Source organism: Rhopalosiphum padi, chromosome 1 (genome assembly GCF_020882245.1).
Source record: "Rhopalosiphum padi isolate XX-2018 chromosome 1, ASM2088224v1, whole genome shotgun sequence".
Classification (NCBI taxonomy): Eukaryota; Metazoa; Arthropoda; class Insecta; order Hemiptera; family Aphididae; genus Rhopalosiphum; species Rhopalosiphum padi.
This window is the reverse complement of record NC_083597.1, coordinates 28,756,300-28,778,519: the sequence shown is the minus strand read 5'-3', so window position 1 is coordinate 28,778,519 and position 22,220 is coordinate 28,756,300. Positions and strand designations below refer to the sequence as shown.

The window sequence follows — 22,220 nt, the reverse complement described above, 5'->3', positions numbered from 1 at the left end:
TTATTAAAATAAAATTTGTAGTAGTTAGAGCAAGAAACCAAGTATCACTTAGTTTAAATTTTCAAAGCTACGATAAAAATAGATCTTATTGCAACAATCATCCCAAATACATAATTGATGTGGCAAAAACCACAGTTTTGTACCCTATTAGTATTTTAAAATGTATGAGCATTTTTATTTTGTCAACATTGCTTAAAACCAACAAACTCCAACCACAGTTGACAAACTAAATATATTGCGATTGAAAAATGTATAAAGAAAATTAAGAACCATACATCTTTTTTGAAAATGGTCTAACAAACTATACATTTAACAGCTAATAATAAATAATATCCATTAGTGAAAATATTTGATCAGACAATCTCTTTTTGCTGTAACCTTGTTTTTTAAAAAGGAATATATATTGTATAAATACAGACTTAATACAATGTCAAACGTCCTTTGTGAATAGTGTACTAGATACAAAGAAAATATCAATATTAATAATACCAAATTTAATAAACTTTTTGGTGCAAAAAGTTTTATCTTTATTTTTATTTTATTTTATTTATACTCAATTAGTTATATTATCTATGTACAGCACGGAAATCACTTGAAAATAAATATATTAATATTATACTGTTAACTATTTATTGTTGTCCATTAATAATGTATAATATTGATTAAGAAAATGTTAGTGATACAGCGAAATATATTATTTTATTTCTGAGCTACGTGTAATATAGAACATTTGCGTTTAGCAGAATTTATCATGTGTTGTTAGATTTAATATTATAGCGAATAGACCTTTTATAAAATAAAGTTAATAATATTATTATTTGTGTTTATACGTTGGCTTTTTATGATGTTTCAAATTTTTGCAAAAGTTACAAGTGTGTAAAACATTACGATTTAAAATGTTCATTATATCATAGAAAAATTAAAATATCATAAAATGCTAACGTATAAGCATAGATAATAGAGATAATGTTTTTAACATTAAGTTCTTTAAATTTGATAAATCTCGGATTAAAGCTAACAATACAAGATTGATTCAACTAAACGGAAACGTGCTATATTGCGCGTAGGTCAACGAGAAAGAGAAAACAAAATAAAGCGTACCAAAATCCTCTTAATATAATATTGTTTTAATTCGTTCCATTAGAGGTTATTTACTGTTTGATTTTAGCTAGAATTATCTTCTTCGTTTATTATTTGGAATTTTAATTTATTAAATTGTAGGCTTTATGTCCCTCCTTTCAGGACTTTTTAGCATTCATTTGTTTAGCCCTCCCACCCCTAAGAAAAAAATAAAATATGGTTAGGCGCATATGGTGATTCAACCGATTTTATTCATAAGCTAATAAATTCCCATAATAATACATCATACATTTTATACATCGAAACGAAAACTAAATCTATTCAATTGACTTCTTTCTTAAATGAATTAAAAACCAATCATTGAGGAATCCATTAAAAAAATTTAAACTTATCAAATTGTTGTTAATCTTTATTATTATGATAATGAAAGGTAATTTCATTACTCAAACCAAAAACTAATTTTGATATTTATTTTATTAAAGAATTAAAAAAATGTTATTGCGTTAAATACAGAAACCTATTGAAAACCTAAATATAAAATTAAAATATAGATTAAAAATTGAATTTAGGTTATATTAGTGAAGGGGTTTCATGCTTAAATGTTAAATTCTATATTTATATTTTTTTTCATTTTTTTCTTGTAAAAATGAAGTATTTTTTGATATTTATTGAATTTTAGCACTAAAAATATACTTTCAATAAAAATTATAATTAACTAATAAGCTGTTTTTGTTTTTGTAGAAGTTAACATATTATAATAAAAACATATTAAAAGCATATATTTTGTACTTCATTGAGTATTACTAAAATTATAATATTTAAAATTTAAACATTTTTAGAAACTTACTAAAATAAAATTTTCTTATTTATTTCAAATTTTAATCTTTTTATTTTATATGGTATTTTTTTAAATATCTATATTTGGATAAATATAACATCTCTTATATTTTCATTGATAATTATAGCTAAAAATTCTATTCTATTGTATCTTATAGTTTTACAAAAAATAAATAAAAACATAATTAGATATAATTTAATTAAAATTAAGAACCATATCATTTTAAATATGTCATGTCAGTTTTAATTTTTTATTTAATATTGTTAATGGAAAATATTAATTAATAGATTACATTTTGCGAACAATTACATAAATTATTTATACCTTTACTCTATCAATAATGTATGAGGAAAACTTAAAATTATGAATTTATTTAATATTAGAAGGTTATATATAATTTTTAAATAAGAATTACATATATATATATATATGAATTATAATTTCTATAGGTTATTAATTTTACTTGACCTAAGAAAATATTATAGGTAACTATAAAATTTATTTTGCATGTGTTTTATTTACTATATCTTATTAACATTTTTTTTTATATATGTTATTAGTTAATTAAACCATTAAAAATATGTAATATAGGTATTTATATATATTTTTTACATAACTTCCCATAAATAATATATTTTAGGTACTATTATTATAAAATCTACATTTTATTTGTTAGATACTTAAATATCATTTCGGAAAAATCGTTGTTGTAATTAATGTACTTTTTTAATAAATTTTTTAATATAATAAATTAATTTTACTTAGAATGGGTGCTTAATATTTAATTTGATTTTATTATTCTTAAAATATAATTATCATTGGTGTGAGAAAAGTTAATTGTTCTGTTAATTACTTATTCATTCTTATAATTGTGCGTTACTAAAATAAAATTACCATATATTTAAATATAGTAACGAATAAGATGGAATATAACAATTCTAATTAAATTACAAACATTTTAATAGGAAGCTTATGATTATTTTTTTGTAACTATTAAATTGTAGGTAGGTACTTATTTTTACCCCCCTTTTATTAACATAACTTATGTCAATGTTAATTCATTTGGAAAAATGTGTCAATATTCATGCCACGATCAAGCTTTTTAAATATTATGGTTTATGATATTGTCATGACTAAAATGATTAATATAGTATGGAGGCAGTAACAAGCTTAACAACAATGTAGTAACTACTAGTAAGTGTTTATTATTTTATTTAATAATGCAATTACATAGGATGCGACTATTTTTATTTACTAAATGTATTGACAGCTAGAGAATAATTAATATTATTGGATTTTAATAATAATTACAATAAAAACAAATTACCCATGATTTTATTATTATTATTAATGGTGTACATTTTATACCTACTGTATATTTATAAAATTATAATAATAATTAATAATATAAATATTTATATTTTTAAAATGTTCTTCATACTTTATAATATGAAAACTGTAATTTTAAGAATTTGATTTTATAATTTAATATGGCTGCATACGAGTTGTCCAAAAATAATTACAATTCTTAATTTTGCACGAATTGGGTTCAGATAAATAAACTTATTTATCTTATTTTAGTAATATTAAGTACGAATATAATACAGATTCCGTACTTCAAAATATATCTAAACGATTAAATAGTATTTTGTTTATAAATTTATGATTAAATAATATAATAAGAAACTCTATAAAATCTAAGCAAAATTACTTAATTGTTACGAATTTGTCAAAATTTCAACCTCACTATTAACAACTAGACGAAATATTAAATATCTAATTAAATTTATTAAAAAAACATATAAAAGAAAAAATATATTTTCAATTATATCTATAAAAACTAGATGATAAATACTGACAGTTCTAAGTTTGTTAAAATGGATAGACAAATAATTTTTTATGTAGGATCCAACTAATATGCGATGAATTTAATTAATATTGATATTTAACATTGTCCATTGTTAGAATTGCCAACAAATTGTTTTGAAAATTGGTTAAAATTGTATTTTATAATTTTTTTAGTTGTTAAAACTACATTGTGAAAGATTTGTGGTTATTTATATATTTTACAAGTGCAGATTCTATAGTTTATAAAATTATACATTTGATAAATATAACTTTTGACTCGAAACACAAACAATTATTTTTACATAATTTTCTTAACCACTCATTATGCAATTTCAATTAACAAAGTGTTTGCATTGACATAGTTGATAATAAATGTTAAGTTTATAACGGCAATAGTAATTATGTCATTTCAAAAGGGTCACGTTGTTATATTTTATGAAAAACTAGTTTTCAGGGGTAAAAATATAATAAGAAAAAGAATTAAAAGGCTTCGCATGAATAACTTATGAGTGTTACTACTACCTGTTCAAGGGTTAAATAGCAGGTTATAAATAGTTTGTCGAAAATTAGTTTATATAACATCTATTATAAGGGTAGATTATTGGAAATGTACTGTTGTTGTGCAACATTTTTGGGCTTCATTTATTTCTACTCTCCTCATAGCCATTGTGGTATTTTTGTCGTTGAATTTCCGTGATTTATTAGCTTATATTTTGAATTAAAGAAAGATATTATTAGGATAGGTCAATATAAGTAGGATATACAGCTATAAGCTCTCGAGGGAATAATAAAATAATACCATAAATATTTTGTTTAATGTTGTATTTATACGTATGAACTATATAAACGTACCTAGATTATGTTTCAGTTGTTTATATTATTTAACATTATTTTGCAATCCACAAGCGGATAACTTCATAGGTTTTACTTAATAAAAATGATTTTAATTTTGATTAGATTTTATTCATATCATATCATACGAAACACAATCCTAGTGATTTAATCATTCTGCTTCTGTACATAACATAGCTATTATTGACTAACGTGCCTATTTTTGTTGACATAAAAAAATCGATTAAATCACAAGCAACAATCAAAAAACATATGATAAACGAAATTATATTTATATTTGTTTAGAATGGAAGTAAAAACCAAAACATTTTAATTGTTTGTTTGTTATTTTATGGTTTGCGAACAAGTGGAAACATAAATATTTGAATGGTCTTTGTTTGTTACGGCGGATTTAATGTTTTGTTTATATTTTTTTCAAATATTTTTTTTTTGAACCTATTCATCTCTACAAACCCTTTAAGCTATTAATTGTTATTAATATTTTATTGTGTGGCGCATTGGCGCTAGTCAAGTTTTTCTTAGATTTTTAATTTTTAATTCTTCAACTAGACTCCTACAGGCGATTGTAAAATTAAGTATATTACATATAAAAGTTAAAGTTTATCTCTTTTAAGAATAATAAACCTAAACATCTTTCTAAGTATATAAGAAATGGTTATTTGAAACCTCACCGAAGAAAAATCCTGGCTACGCTAAAACATTAACTTATAAGATCGATAAATATAAAACCAATAAACGCTGTTATATGGATTTTTTGCAAAATGAAAATTTGTTTACTATAAATACTTTATGATGTCATAAAGGAAAAATATTAAAGTTCTTCTCTTCAGAATGAATTTTAGTTTATTTTGGATGTAACTGGGTTAACCTACTATAAACTACAAAATATTTATTTTCAATAGACAACAAATTAATAAAACCTAACATATTATACTTTCTAAACTTAATAAACGTTTAAATTGACATATTAATATTTTAATCATATTTTAGAGAATTTCGTAGTATGGTTCAATAAAATAACGTAGGTACATTCGAATATTGAATAGCAAATATAAAATGAACTCATAATACTATTTAAAATGTCTAAATAATATTAAAAAAAAATCGTTATAAATCATTGGTTAAAAATCAATTTTAAATTGTATTAAAATAAGATTTAAATTAGGATCAAGTGCATTTAACAAGTATTTGTTTATATAATTCATTAATAAAATAATAGTTTTGTTGTTATTTGAATAGCATGTTAATTATAAATAAGAAAATTGTAATATAAGTAAAATTACTATAACTATTTATAAATATAAAGTTTAAAAAAGATGCTGTTTTAATATTTTTATTACGATAAATTATACAAACATATAAAATAATTTAATCCACTAGATTTTAGAATTAAACAATTTCATTTACGTACTTTAAGTTTTCACTCTTAAAGTCCTAATTTTAACTAAATTATCTTATTTAGCTTATAATGCTTTAATTAAGGCTTTCTTATATTTTTTTTACCAAATAACTATGAATTGTTATTATTTATAAAATATTATCGTATATTTTAATTATATATTATTGTAGTTTAAAAAAAATTACGATTTCGCTACTGCCTACTATACTGAAATCGAGTAAATATTTGAATTTTAATTATTATAAACACTATTCATTGATTTAAAATAACAGTTTTTTATCATGATAATTTTATTAAGTTTTTACTTTTTGAATTTTTGTATTTATTTTTAATTTCTTAATACTAAGAAGTTCTTAGTCTTTTTTCTAAGAATTGTAATTTATAAAATTAGAATATTAAACAGATAGTTAATTAGATATAAATTATAAGTATTTAAAATGTATATGAGCCATGTGTAAGGGTACAAGGGTAGGTATCCTGAACTTCTCAGTTCATTTTAACTTTTGAAATTTAAATACTTATAACTGAAATTAACAACTGTTTCGAAATTTGATAATTATCCTGTATTTTTGTGTAGATTTAATATTTATCATCAGAAGTAACAAATGAACACTGTTGATTTTTAGTTTAAGAGGACGCCTCACCACCCAGTAAATTTGATGTTTTGATTGCAATGATGATTTTTATATATTTACATATAATTAATCACTATTTAAACATTTAATATGTCCATCACTATTATTTTGTATTTTAACCTGTAAATATAAACTAAAGTTAAATGATAAAAAATGTTTTATACATATGCCCTAAAAAAAAATCATATAAAAACCAAAATACATGTTTTCTGTTTAGTATGCAAGTTGAAATGTGAAAAATCGGCATGCTTTCATTCAGAACATTGTCATTCTAAAGAGCATAGGTTGCTCTACTAACATAAATAAATCATTGAAAACCAGAACTACGTTTAAAAACGGTTCTCATCTAGTGTATTTTTACAAGAATTATGTACAAGGCTAAATTTTTACATCACTAGTTAGCCTAAACATTCAAACCGATTACCTGGGAGCATATCTTGATTCAATTTTACGTCGACGTTTTGATAACTACCTAGAAACATTATATAGTACAATTAAAATTACTAAATTGTTTAAAAGCATATTTACTAGATTTTTAGTTTAAAACCAAATAAATATTTGATTTCATTATTAATTTATCACACATATAAGATAGTTATTTTTGCATTGTTATGGTTTAACAGCGTTCTGTCACCAAAACATTTTATTTTTAATCTTATAAGTGTGATACGAGTATGTAATTTCATATTATGAAAATTAGTTAATTTTTTTAATTAAAAGTTAGTTTCTATTTTACCAGCCAAGATGCGTTAGAAAACTATTTATCAACTTTTTGCTTAAAATCAAAATATTCTCCAAATTTATGTAAAGAAATCCACTCAGCTAATTTAAGAGGCTACCAAATTCACAAAGAACTTCAATATCGTCATCAGCCTTAAAAAAAAAACAACACCTCCCTCAACATGATTCCCCATTATATATATAACCAAACCCAAGAATCATATCCACACGTTTCTGCTATGTTAATAACAATTCATCTATACAACTACAACTATAACATCAATTTGTTACCATTAAAACTTCTACAGATTTTAGTTCAATTTTAAACAATTTTATAACAGAATTTAAATCAACTATAACGCTGTTAATTTATCTTTTAACTTAAGTTATCACGCACTTTATCGAAAAAAATGCCGTATAACTTCTAATTATCTTCTCGTCCTCAAATTTTATTCTAAACCATTAAAATGAATTAACTGCAATCCTACATGAAAAACAAATTCTCGTAAATGTCATGGCTGGTTTATTTTAAAATCACTCATATATTGCTTTTTATACTTAATAATATTATATAAACTGTATATTTTCTAGTAGATGTAAGACCAAATAAAAGTTTCTATTTATATTAGCTGTTTATGCAATAATAGTGAACTTATTGAATTTACACGAATTTATTGGTAGACTTTTTTTAATGATACGTCGGTATTATTGTATTAACATGTAACCTCTATCCACTCATTCCGTGTAAAATTATTATTATTGAATTTAAATTTAATACTTTTATTAATGTGACCTATTAATGATGAGGTACAATTGATTATTTGACACATAATAAACAGCAGAATAATTTTCTTGGTTTTTTATTTTTACATAGTATGGACTATAATTTTCACTCACTTCGTAAAATTAACATTAATTTTGTAAAAATTTTTTTAATAGCAAAAATGTATAATATACAACATGGAAAACATTTTACGAAATTAATATTTTACATTTTTCCACGCATGTTGAAATTGTTTTGTTTATGACTACTACATTCACAAAATATATGAATATAATTATCGCTTTCTTCAAAATATTACAACCGCATATTTTTTCATTGATATTTTATAATTTTATTTATAAAATCATTTAAAAATAGATCCATACCATTCCGTTTAAATAATTTTGTAAGATTCAGAAGATTAACAAGTATTTGACGAATATAAACATGGTGTGAAACTATGTATCTAAATAAATTAGACGTTTATTATATAAATACATTTTTGAGTATTAGTTAAAATAAATATGTTATAAGTTATAGCATATACTTATAAGCTATTATTTATAACTATAAGTTATAAATAATAACTTATAACGACATAGCGATAACATATTTTACTGATCTTTTAGTATACAATAAGAGAGACGTCATCACAGTAATGAGAATCAATGACAATGATATGACGCTCGGTGTATCAGTTATGTAATATTGTTACATTATTGTTATGGAATTCGTTATGTATTATAAATTATGGCCATAATATATTAATACATTTTAATATAATCTTTTTTTTTAATTTTTATTTAATAATATGAAAACTGAATAATATTTACCCTATACGTTTTTATTTTCTATACATTTTTTTTAGTTGTTTAACAAGAATTTTTATTTAAAGTGTTAGAAAAAATATTTTTAACCACTCGAAAATGAAACTATTTGTCAAGTAATACGTTCTTTTGTTATTATGAACTTATTGTTTTACAGTTAATACATTATTATCGATTTGCACAGCCACCACTAAACCAATCCTTTACTCTAACCCATATTTTGAGTTATTAAATGATACAGTTAATGTATTATATGTATCAGTAAAGATACAGATTTCATTATTATTTATTTTTGAAACTTTCATAAATCATAATCGTCGGTTTCAGACACTAGTACATAATTTATTTTCAATATATCAATAATAATTAATAAATAACAAATATATGATATATTTATACAGAATATTTACCACAACCATCATTGGTTACTATTTTATTATAATTTTTAGCTAATTATTAACCATCTGTTAATTTACAAATTTTTAATGTTCATTATCTAAATATATTCTATATTACCTATACTAAATACCAATAGTATTGTCCTAAGAACCTTATTATTTGTACAATTATGTACATTTTAAGGACAAAATTCTATTTTTGGATCATTTTCCAAAGACTATATTATTAATAATGTCAATCATAAAAATACAAAACTCAACCCAAGACAATAGCGACCAAGTAACTTTAACGTCTAGCTATAGAAAAAAGAAATATTGACTATCAAAATCTATTTTTTTATTAAAAAGTTTTGAATAAAAAATACCTATTTAATTGAGAACAATATTTTTTTTCATGAAGATAACCTTTTTTGTTTTGTTTTTATAAATATTGCCATTTTTCAAATTCTGTAGATTGGATACATTTCATGTAGTGGGATCATTAAATTTATATTTTCCTTAGATTAATCGACTGTAAAATCGTCAGAAAATTTTAAAAAGTTGTATAATATATAAAAATGTATATTATCATCGCGAAGAAAAATATATCTTAAATAATTTTTAACTTAATTAAGAACTTTAATAATATTGTATGAACTGCTGAATTTAATATTATGGTAATTTTTTTGTTTCATTTAATCTTCAAAAAGGATTATTTAAAAGTGTTTTAGGAAAGCCGAGTAAGAAAGGATTATGAGAAAAAAGTTTTTTACAGGAATTATTTCAAAGTATTTACACTAATATTTTTCCAAGTTTCTTTAGTGTCAGACTCAAGAGTTGAGTAACATTTTCTGCGTGGTATCATGGTTTACTGATCTGTGGATTAAGGATGACAAGGAGTTAAATAATATCCAATTTTAAGACACTGGTTTGATTTAAAAGGCTTCAAGATATCCCAATTTCTTATGAACCAACTTAATTCTGCTCAAAACTTTCTTTGGCTAATGGCTATGCATATAATATTTTTATTTAAAAAGGTCTAGAAAATTACGATAGTATAGGTGAGTTGTGCAATATTTACACTTAACCATATTTGACTACTGCGACAAATGTATAAAAGTACATACATAATATTATTAATTAAACACGCGATCGAATAAACAAAACAAGCGTGCTGAGCTGAATAATATAACGTGACGTATGTAGGTATGTATAGAAACGCATGTGGAACACACGTGTATCCATAATATTTATGTTTTGCGAAATATAGATCGAAATAGTTTCATGGTTTAGCGCAAAAAATAATATGGTGAAAGATAAACACCGGAATTATCCATGATTTATATAAACGGATTTAATAATAATTTATTATACCTATTTTGATTAAAAATTATTGTATTATACTTACAATCTGATCAATTACGAGTATATTGTAATTATCGTACAGCGAGATTTTGTATTCATCCCATTTAATTAAAAATGTTCGTGGAAATCTTGAATATATATTTATACATATATACCTATATAATGTCTAAGGCGTTATCGTTTTTTCAATGAGATTTAGCTGTCCGACATCGCGTTTTATTCGAAAACCATTATATTTTACGTGTGTGTGATAATATGTTATATATTTTCAGGAAAATCATATAACAACAACAAATAATATCAAACGGAATGAAAAGGAACGATAGAAAAAAATTATTTCCGTGCGGCGAAGAACGGGTTTTTTTATATTTGTCGTCGTATTTTGAAATATGTTTTATATATATATATATAAACGATCTAGTATTCCTGTATATACGATTGGCTGTCGTTGTCTTTGGTCGTTTTATTATTGTATCATTTGCCGAGTCTCTACAGTTGTTCATTTGAGAATCGACGGCGACGCCGATGACGACGCGTAGCAGAACTGTGTGTGGCGTCGCAAGAGTACCCTAGCTATAACCACCGCCGACGCCGCCGCTGTACTTGCCGGGAACGAACCGAAAGCAAAGTCTTTCCCGCACGCCCGAGACCAAAGACTGCTCACCCCTCCCCGCGACTATCGATCCACCGTTCCGACTCAAAGTCGTTTCATATTACAAACCACCGCCACCATTTGGAAATATGCGTATAAGTATTAAGTGCATTATATTATATTATTACGTATGCATTTTACAATAAAAACGACGATGGCTGATCACGAGCCGAGAAGACGAGAGGCAATCCGGTGTTATTTTTTCCTCGAGCATATTTATGTGACATATATTAATTAGTGATTTTAAAAAAATTAAATAAATCTTTAAACGTTGTTACCTCGTATAAAACCGACAATACGTTACATGTCATGTGATATTACGTACATTATGGCTATACAATATTATATGAAATATAAATTTCATAGGTAGGTAGGTGTTTCATAAAATAAAAATTTAATATGATATCATCGAAGCATCCCCGTCGTTATGATATATAGTAGGTAAGGGTTGACCTCGATTCGGCTTGATTGAATTCTCTTCTTCACCTCGTCGGGTTCGTACTTTTTATATTAGGTAGGTTTGGGTATATATTATTTTAGGTTTTATATAATCTTAACTGTGGTCGTTATATTATCATCATCATCATTATTATTAATATTATTCTTCGTTGATGTCAAGTAAATAGCGTGCTTTTGTTATTATATTTTTTTAGGTAAATTGAATTTTTTTTAAGTGTTAATAAAAAAAAAATAAACACGATTGGTGGTAGTATTAAGTATTCGAATGAAGTTCAACGTGACGCAATGGCCTGCGTAATGTCTATGTGATTGTGAGAGCGTCACCCGGATCAAAGCAACAAGTGAGATAAAACCGTTACACACAGTTGAAACATTAAACGATTAAACTATAAGGAAAGATGATCGAGATGAACATTTTTAAAAACTTGTCAATAAATTAAACATAATATCTGATTTTTGTTTCAAAAACGAATACGGTCCTTAATAATATATTACATTACGACTTAAGAGTATTGTATCAATAATATAATAAATAATATTATACAAGTAATAATAATATAATTAACTACTTGGTCCATTACAATATATTTTAATCGTGAAATAATTTCACAATAAGAAGTTCGTTAGAATCAATAAATTTAGAATAGATCGGGTAAACGATTTGATGTATATAATTTATTATTATACTATAAACTATAAACTAATATGCTATGTGTAGTACACATGTTAATATTAATATTATTTATTAATACACATTTTACAATAGATTTCTGATTTTTGCGTTTTAATAAAAATTAAAGTAGAGATGAAAATGAAATGTGTAAATATAAATTAATGATGGAGATGTGCTATCTTACTGTAGCCCTCTTCCCAATTTTTATCACTAGCATATATTTTGTATAACAATATTGTAAGCTTACTCAGTTACTGTTTTTTTTTTAAGTATAAAAAATGAAATTAATGAAATATTTCAAAGTTAGTTTATCTTTAACTTCATATAAGACAATAATTTATTCAATTTTATTTTAAGAAAATATTAACCAACTGATGGGCAAATTTATTTAAAATATAAATATAATCCCGATGTAGATATGAATGTGTAAATGTATTTATTTGAACACGTTGTGATTTAATTAGTAATATATATACAATTATATTAACGTAATAATAAGTAATGAATCTATATGTAGTATTTTATATTATATCTAACTATTATAAAGTTTATTATTATAGAAATTATTTTTTTTTAATATTAATTAAGAAGCTAACCTTAGTGTCAATACTAATATACTATAGGTGTCTATCATCTGTTGTTGAAAAATAATTGTGATATGAAATGCTATTATTAGTGACGTTCGTTATAGTATGTAGTAAATCAAAGTTTAATCAATTAAATTTGATTTATAAAAGAAAAGTTAACTTCACTTTACTTTTCCAGGCTTAAAATGTAGAACATACTATCGAAATACCCATATTTTCATTAAACGTAATATTGTGTTAAATTGTTTGTATACACACAGTGTGTTATTATGAAATAAATAATAAAATTAAGAAATGGAGAAATGGAAAAATATATTTAACATAACACAAATTAATAATTACTGTTTTTCTGCGTGTCGAGTTATATTATAATTTTTGCATCTATTTTTTTTTCTTTAGTGACGTCAGTCATGATTTTTTGTTTCCTTAAGTATTAAATAAAGAAAGAGAAAATGTTCCTTTATAGAACTGTTGATATACTTATAAATACCTTTTAAATTAATTTTAGATTAAAAAATATGAAACAAACGATATAAAATAAATTTAAATGTTTTATATTAAATAAGTTCCTACCTAGATGGAGAATTTATAATTGCTCAATTATTTGAAAAAGATTTTCAAATAGGTATATTATAAAATATACCGTCACAAATACGTTTGTGCATAGTTTATATTAATTTTTGATCTTATCAAAATATATGTTCGAGTATAATATATAAATAATAGAGAATCAATAAATTTGTTTAAAATGTATACAAGTTAAAATTTTAAAATTACATTTTAATTGTAAAAAGTTATTTTGATATAATATCATATTCTTACTATAAATACTAAAATAATCAGTAAATCTATTTTCAAATTTGTGTAAATACCTAATTATTAATACATTTGTATATAGAAGGAATTGAATAATCGTTAAAAATAAATTAGTAATAATAATACATATTATTTTTTTTGTACGAGTAAAATGCTCAACAATAATGAAGGTAGGTACTTAGTATTATAGTATTCTGTGCCAAGGTGGCTGTACATTTATATTTAATTGTTGTACTTACTAAATTAACTGTATATTTTAGATATATTATAGTAGCCTATCCATACATGTAATATTATTAATTGTAAATATTTTAACCATTTTATAAAGTAAAAGTTTTGGCGAAGTAAAACTTTAGTTTTCGATGAATGAAATATGTTTGTTGATTGTTCACTATTTAATTATTATTGAAAAGATAAATTATTGGTTTACTATATGAGAAAATCTTTATGTCAGTGGAAAATTTTAGAACAATAACTTGCTAAAATCATAAACTTTTTAAAATTTATTGAAATATATTAATATATTATTGCGCTTATAAGTATTTAGAAAATATAAACAGAATGTATTATATAGGAAAACTTGAATTCAAAACTAAGTCAAACCCAAAATCTAATATGTTATATTGTAAATATTTTTATAAGATACATAATACATTAAATTATAATAATAATATAATAAATTTTGATTAAATCAATTAAAATAATACAAGGGAGATAAATATAATTTACTATATTTACTTTTCTGATTCCGTTTATATGAATAAATGCACAACTTCTATTATGATTATCCATACATATTTAACTGATATAGAATACAATTTAATGAATATTATTATTTATTCTAAAATTTAGTGAGCAACATTACTGAAATTTGTGTATAATATGAAACAAAGATTCAAACCAAATTGATATAACTAATTAATGAATAATAATAATACGATGACCAATTTGTTTACTTTGTTAATTGACGATAAAAATAAATAAGCCAGATTGGACATAGGTCATAGTGACCATTATTTGAAAATTTACTTTTTTGCTGACAATTCACATCGATATTGCAGAGTAATGGGTCATAATGCCATTTAATGATAAATTAATTCTTTTTGAAAAACAATTCTGATCGGAGCACTGATAAGACTACAATACCAATTACTTTTCAATATAATACATTTTTCTCACCAGTAAAAATACTATTTAGATAGTCTATAAATGAACAGTTTAATGCACTATTGAGATAAAATTTCTAAAGGATAGGTAATATAAATACACAATACATAAATATGTTTAATCTTTTATGGTAAAATACGATAGGTCGGTGCTTATCGGCGCAAAATTTACATATCACGGTCAGATGTGGATTCAATGGTGGACAGAGGTGGCCCGGCCGCCTTCTCTTTAGTTGTATTTTACTTACTGTTAAAAAACTCAAAATTTTTTTTGAATTATAAAGTGCAATCTACTTGTATATAATATTGTATGTGTGCATACGGACGAAATAATGTATATACGTTCTGAACCAGCATTGGAATTGCGATTACGATAGATGAAATATAAAATAAGATTTTAAATTGATTTAGCTAAGTATCTAACTATTTAAACATACCTCGAGATGTATTTAAAAAAATATAATTGAAAAATTAGCCCTTTGTACGAGTTGGTTCAACCACAGTTTGGTTCAACGAGAATCAACTATCTACGACTTATATTATTGATAATTTGAAACGTTGTAACTACAACTGCTTTCCTATAATTAATATTCTGTTAAATATACTTGAAACATTATTAGCAACCACTGTATCGGCCGAACACAATTTTAAATCTCTGTGGCAGATAAAAACATGAATAAAATCAAGAATATCGAAGTTTGATTGAATGTACTGGTTTTATATTTTAATATATTCATTGTGATTCACATTAAATTCTGAGAATGTAATTGATGTGTTTATAAAATCTAATAAACGACTAGATTTAATGATTATGCATTCTTATTATTTTTAAAATATTTGATTTCAGTTTCAGTGTTTGTTTTAAGTTTACTCTTTGGTATTTATTAATTGATTAAAATGTTGTATTAAACATAACTATTTCGTATAAGTTATTTTAAAACAAACACACATACTCATATCCATATACAAACATACTCCGTGTGTGACACATGTACGCGTTCATCTACAAACATACCATATTAGACAGATATTTATTTTTGAATGTGCAATATTCGCCCACCGCCAACTTTTATATAAATCTGAATCTGCACCTGATTACGTTTCTGTACGTTGATTTAAATTTATTATCAAGAGCTGTTGCAAAATTGTAAGTATTTTACAGCTATTGTCAATAAAAAAATAAATCAATTTATTGAACTACGAACGGACTGGAATTTTTAAGTAAAATACACAGCATCTAATTTCTTAGAGTTCACTAATCACAAGATGTATTTAATGATAGGTACCAAGGTACCTATCAATATTAATAACTTTTTTATACTAGCTCAAAAATGTGTTCAATTTGAAGATTTATCTTTAAACGACATCTCTATTATATTTAAAACGTATTCAAACTTAAATTAAAATATGATATTATAATGTAAAATTCATAAAAATATTTTAGGGTGATCACTAAGTATTATGAGTAAAATTAATTTAATTTAATTCAGCAACATTGTTTAATTTACTTGTTAGCCGAAGAGAAAAATTTAATTCAATAATGTTATTGTATAATTAGTAATTATATTTGTAATCATTAATTACATCGTTGAAAACGTTTAAGCCTACTTATTGTCATCTTAGTAAACAGTCTTGTCATATTTAAGGGATTTGTTTGTTATACAACAAATATACGCAATCGTGCTGCAAATCGTATACTATTGGATTTTACTAATATAGGTGCAACTAGAGGAGTTATGGCCTTCAGAAATTTAAAATAATACATCTACCCCGATGTACTATTTAAAATTTTAGATTTTGAGTAAAGCGAATAAAGTATTCTTTTTTATATGGTGTATGTGTGTGAGTTTTATGTTTGTGACACTACCACAGTGAGCCAAATATAGTAATGGTTCATTCAAAAATACATTACACCTATACCACTACTTATTACCTTACTGATTTTTTTTCTGGCATTAATTACTTATTCATATTTATTTACATGTAAAATGCAAATAACAACAAAGAAACATAATATTTTATAGTCCATTATTTTATATTTTTGGTAGTGATAGGGGGGTAAATATTATGCAAAGAATAAATAAAATGCTTATAAATTCAAATACCATTCAATGTTTCCGCTCAAGTTTCCTGGTAAACTACTGGTTCTGGCCTTTTTTTACTAACCAAAATAGTAGTCATAGAAAAAAAATAGCAAAAGCAGTTTATTTCCTCAAATCGCCTAAAATTGAAAAAAAAACATTTTTAATTTTTGAAAACTATGTTAACAATCCTAAAATCTCAAGTTCTAAAATTCTTTTTTGGTAGTCTTTCCTAATCTATTACATCTATGAAAACTGACTTTTCAAATTTATCACTATTAGATTTTGAACAGAGCGATGAATGTATTTATTTTACATTAATGTGTGTTTTTTTATGTCAATCATCACCTTTCGGGAACAGTAAAACTGCTTTGATTTTCAAAAATGAGAGAGGTTTCTGGTAGAAAATTGGATCTAGTTGATATTATTTGAGAGAGTAAAAAGGATAGATGAAAATTAATGAAACTTTTATGAATGGGAAAAAGAAAAAAAAAAGGTGTTACTAAAAACAAATGACCGTAGATAATTAAATTTCCACCAGGTGTTTATATTATCATTTTCTATTTACAAAAATTTTTTTAAAAACGTTGACTATACTTTAGTTATTTAAAAATATAATACATTTTCAATTTATTATTTTTTTTTCTTTAATTGCCGATTAAAAATTTCTTGCTGGGTAGAAATGCTTAAAAATTTAATAAAAAGCTCCTATAAATGGTTTATCTCAACTAAAAAATATCGAATATTTATAGTAATTTTTTTACAATCTTTTAAAATAGAATTTTGACAAAATATTTAAAAATCTCGAAAATTATCAAATTATATGAAATGAATATTTAGAAATGTATTAACACTTTTATTTTATATCTATGGACTATGGTTTTTTAAATTTAATATAAGATTCCTCATAAGTAGTTCATACTGATACCATAAAAATCTAAGAAATGTATAAAGACAAAAATAATTGTAATTATAGACATTTAAAGTCTGAATTTAGATTAAATTACTTATTTAATTGATAAATAACCATGTTTAATGTTTTATGGTATTTATAGAAATATGTTATTAAATTTTTATAAGTTAACAAATATGGTAAAAATATATACTAATAATATAATAAATGCAATATTTTCAGAAAAAATTAAATTATTTTACTGTAGTATTAAAAATAAAATAAATGACTTTAATTTCAATGTATATCAAAAAACTACAACATGAAATATAGATATAGTTTATAGTTTTTGATGTAGGCTAATAGATTGTTTTCACTCAAAATCGTTTATTTTATTCAATGATATATCACTAAATTCAAAATGTACACACCTATAACAGAGTTCCAATCGACACTTAATGAATAGCAATTAATTTTTCAAATTAAATTTACAGAAAACTTAATTTAAACAAAATCTTTTTAAATTTATAAATTCCTACACGAGAATCTTTAAAATTAATTAATTTAAATATTTTAAATCTTAAAATTTCTGAATTTTTGGTTATTGTTAATTTTTAGATAAATATTAAGCTATTTGAATACAGTTAAATAGGTTCTTACATACACTATTGTTGAGTGATAATGTAAAAAATTAGTTTTTCTACTAAGAAGATAACAAAATTTAATATTCAATATTACTGGAACAAATTAATTTTAAGCGATTCATTGAGCATGTTTATTTTTAAATACATATTTTGATAAAATGATTCATTCATTTTAGCTTTAAAATGTTTAACAATTTAATCTTTTTTGCGATTTATTGGATAGTTATATAAATTATTGACTTGGATATATTTTGTTTCACTGCCATAAAAATTGTATGCATTCTTTTATTTTTTACAAGTATTGTATAAATATCAACGAAAACTTTTTATTAGGTACTATACTTAATTTATTTGTGTAAGACACTGATATTTTTACAACAATATTATATCGAGACATAATTTTAAGTGACAAGTGTAAATGTGTAATAACAATTTTTTGGAAAAAACGTTTTAATATAATATTACATCAATATAGGGTTCTTTTTATTAAACTATTTAATGCTGTAGTTATTGATGTTTGAAAAATTTTATAAAATTAATTTTTTTATTCTGGTAAGTATAAGTATTAGACAGTATATTACGTTGAATATAATATGAATATTTTATTTTTATTGGTTATTATAAAATATATAAAAATTAAATTTAATATGGTTATAACGGCTATAATAATATATTTATTGCTGTGGTCGGTTTTTGATATTACGCGTGCAACAGGTATTAGAAAAAAGTATCTTTTCTCAATTGTTACTTCTTAAAAAAACTAAACACTTTTAAATTTTACAAATTTAAAAGTCGAATATACGTCTGTCACTTAACTTGTAATTTTTATATTTTCATTTTTATTCTCGATATATTGGTTTTGAGTGAATAAATTCAAACGAATAATAACATGATAATATGTTGGGCGTCGAAAATTATTATATTATTCTCATTTATCAAAAAGAAATAAACGATTTCATTCTAAATTCGTGTTTTGGCTATAATAAGTCGACTGTTGATAAAATTATATTTACGTTATATTATATATTATGGACGAGTAAATTGCAGGCACGTCATTTCAAATTTTCAGTTGTCGGTGTCAAAGTCAAAATGTTAACACGTCATTTTTAAATCATTATTAGGCACATAGTGTTATATATTATGACGTGATAGACAATATAATTTATACCGCTTTCGTTATATTTTTGGTAGGTTTTATAAAGCCTTTTTATCACATACAAAAAATATATAAAAATAAAAATAGTGGAAAATACACCAACCCCCCTACAAGATTAGGTTTTTAAAAAAATATGCTCCTGGATGTAAAGATGAACCACGAATTTGCGGTTTACGCGGAATCCGTGTACGTTTGGCGCCAAAACCCGTCTTATGGAGGACGTAGGTTAACATACGCAGGAAACAACAAAACAAAAAAAAAAAGCCTGAGCAGCGCACGGCAAACGAACGGTAAGTACACGTGTCCAAGCTGCAGTACACACTCACCGATGATGATGGGCACCTCGAACGGGTTGATCGGGGCGACGCCTTGGTCGTCGTACCTGTTGTACGGCTGTTGCTGTTGCTGCGGCTGTTGCTGCTGATGGCGTGGCGGCGCGTACATGGGCCTCGGGCTGTAGATGACCGGCAACATCCTGTCCCTCGGGTCAGTGATCAGCGGTGGTTCGTAAAACGTCTGCCGTGTCTCGGCACCATCGCCGCCGTCACCGCCACCGCCGCCGTCGTCATCGTCGTAATTATTGTAATCAAAATTATTGTTGTTCTGATCCAAATCGTTGTCGGTTTCGCCGCCATGTTGGCGTTTGTCTGGCCGACGTTTGGTCGCCACGACCGTTCGCCTGACGCCACCGCCGCCGCCACAACCCAATGTCCTGGCCGTCAGCTGCAACAGACACTTCCTGGAGTCCTTGTACTGGTGGCTCTCCAGGTTGTGCGAGCTACCGCCCCTGACCAGTGGCGGGTGGGCCGCGAATAGGGCCACGACACCCAGCGCCAACAGGCCGCCGCCCAGCCGCAATCTTTGGTTTAGCAGCATGTCGCGACCGCAGTGATGATCGCGGGACGGCGATCCGAAGATCGCGGCGGCGGCGGCTGCAACCGGTCGGCGCTTACGTACGATTGTATTATACACCGTTGCGGGAGACTAGTCGCGGAGCACGACGGTTACGCGGCCCGCGGTGTAAACGACTGACTGACTGACTGGCTTACTGCCGGTCGCCACCGCCACTGCCGCCGCCGTCGTCGCCGAGTGGCCGCGCTCAGTGGTGTATCAATGCCGCTTAATCGCAGTGGCGTTAATTTATATATATATATATTATAATTTTAGGGCGGCAGCGGTGGCCGCGGAATATCCGAGTGTTTGGGTAAGAGAAAATCCTCTTTTTTAGTACCAGTTCGCGATCGTATAAATATCAGAATGTTTGGAACCTACAAGGCGACGGGATTTTGTCTCGTGTTGGTGAGTGGGTGACTCCCGCAGAAAGCGTGAGAAAAAAAATGATAACAATAACGATAATGGCAATAAAAAAAAATCCGACTAAGGTGACGAGAAAAACAATAAGCCCAGAGAGAAAGAGAATGAGTGGCAGAGAATCTGTGGAGAGAGAAAAAGTTGTGTGCTCGTAAAATCGCGCGTATACGACGGTTTCAACAGATGTCCTCCGGAGCGTTCGCGGTCGTTGGCATGACGCGTCTGCCGGCTCGTTTGGAATGTGTCGGACTGAAGGGACGACGACTCTGCGTGTGCGTTGCCCCATGTTGCCGGCAGGCCGCTGGCCCACACACCCACACACCCTACTCGCATGCGACATCCCTTAAAATTGCCCGGCTTCAATGTGCGCGCGCAGCGCACGGGGTGAGGAAATGGGTCATCCGTGTGGGAGATATGTATATATACAATTTTTTTTTCTTTTCCCCGTTCTCGTTCGCTCGCTTTCTCTCTCACGCGCACATACACTCACACACACTCATCTATATCTCTCACTTTCTCTCTCTCGCCCTCTGTTTCTATTTTCCCAACCGCCTTTTCTTCAACCCGTGGATGATACAGCGGACGTACGGGCGACGAACTATCTACATTAGGCCCGACGAGAAAAGCCCGTGGGTGTATCGTGACAACACTGTTAATCACCGGGGTTAATTAAAGTTAATTAACAGGCTGTAGTTAATTGGATTTATATCGAATGGACCGTCTCAAAATACTTATAACACATAGTGCAGTACACAAACGCGCCGTGTGTAATAATACCTGGGAATCAATTTCACACTAAATAATATAGAATTATATATATGTAATTTATATTATTATCTACCTACCTATTAGATAGTTGTCATTCGTTTTTATAGCTATAAGTACCTACCGTTTATCGTTAATGATATCTGAAACCAACGAATGTGATTGATGCCAAGTAATCAACTTTGCGTGAACGTATTCCCTGTGTTAGTTAAGAATACGCCTTAATTTCTGATAAGCAAAAATTGTTTTTAAAACACGTAAGTAAAATTACTTACAATCGTTTTAGTTTTCCTATGTATTTTCTTGTTTAATAT

The 22,220-nt window shown here is 26.1% G+C and overlaps 1 protein-coding gene across 2 annotated transcripts in view; it reads right to left on the bottom strand.

Annotated features, from left to right (window-relative positions):
* Positions 1-21,407, bottom strand: part of LOC132917934 (uncharacterized) — a 36,201-nt gene extending 14,794 nt beyond the window's left edge. The window contains exons 1-2 of one of the 2 annotated variants that reach the window (XM_060978935.1): positions 20,157-21,407; positions 7,077-7,124 (exon numbers count right to left, since the gene is read on the bottom strand). In XM_060978935.1, coding sequence (XP_060834918.1) covers positions 7,077-7,124; positions 20,157-20,706 — 598 coding nt within the window. In that variant the 5' untranslated portion in view covers positions 20,707-21,407. The remainder of the gene's footprint in view (positions 1-7,076; positions 7,125-20,156) is intronic. The other variant, XM_060978936.1, reaches the window with a different exon arrangement.
* Positions 21,408-22,220: the final 813 nt, after the last annotated feature.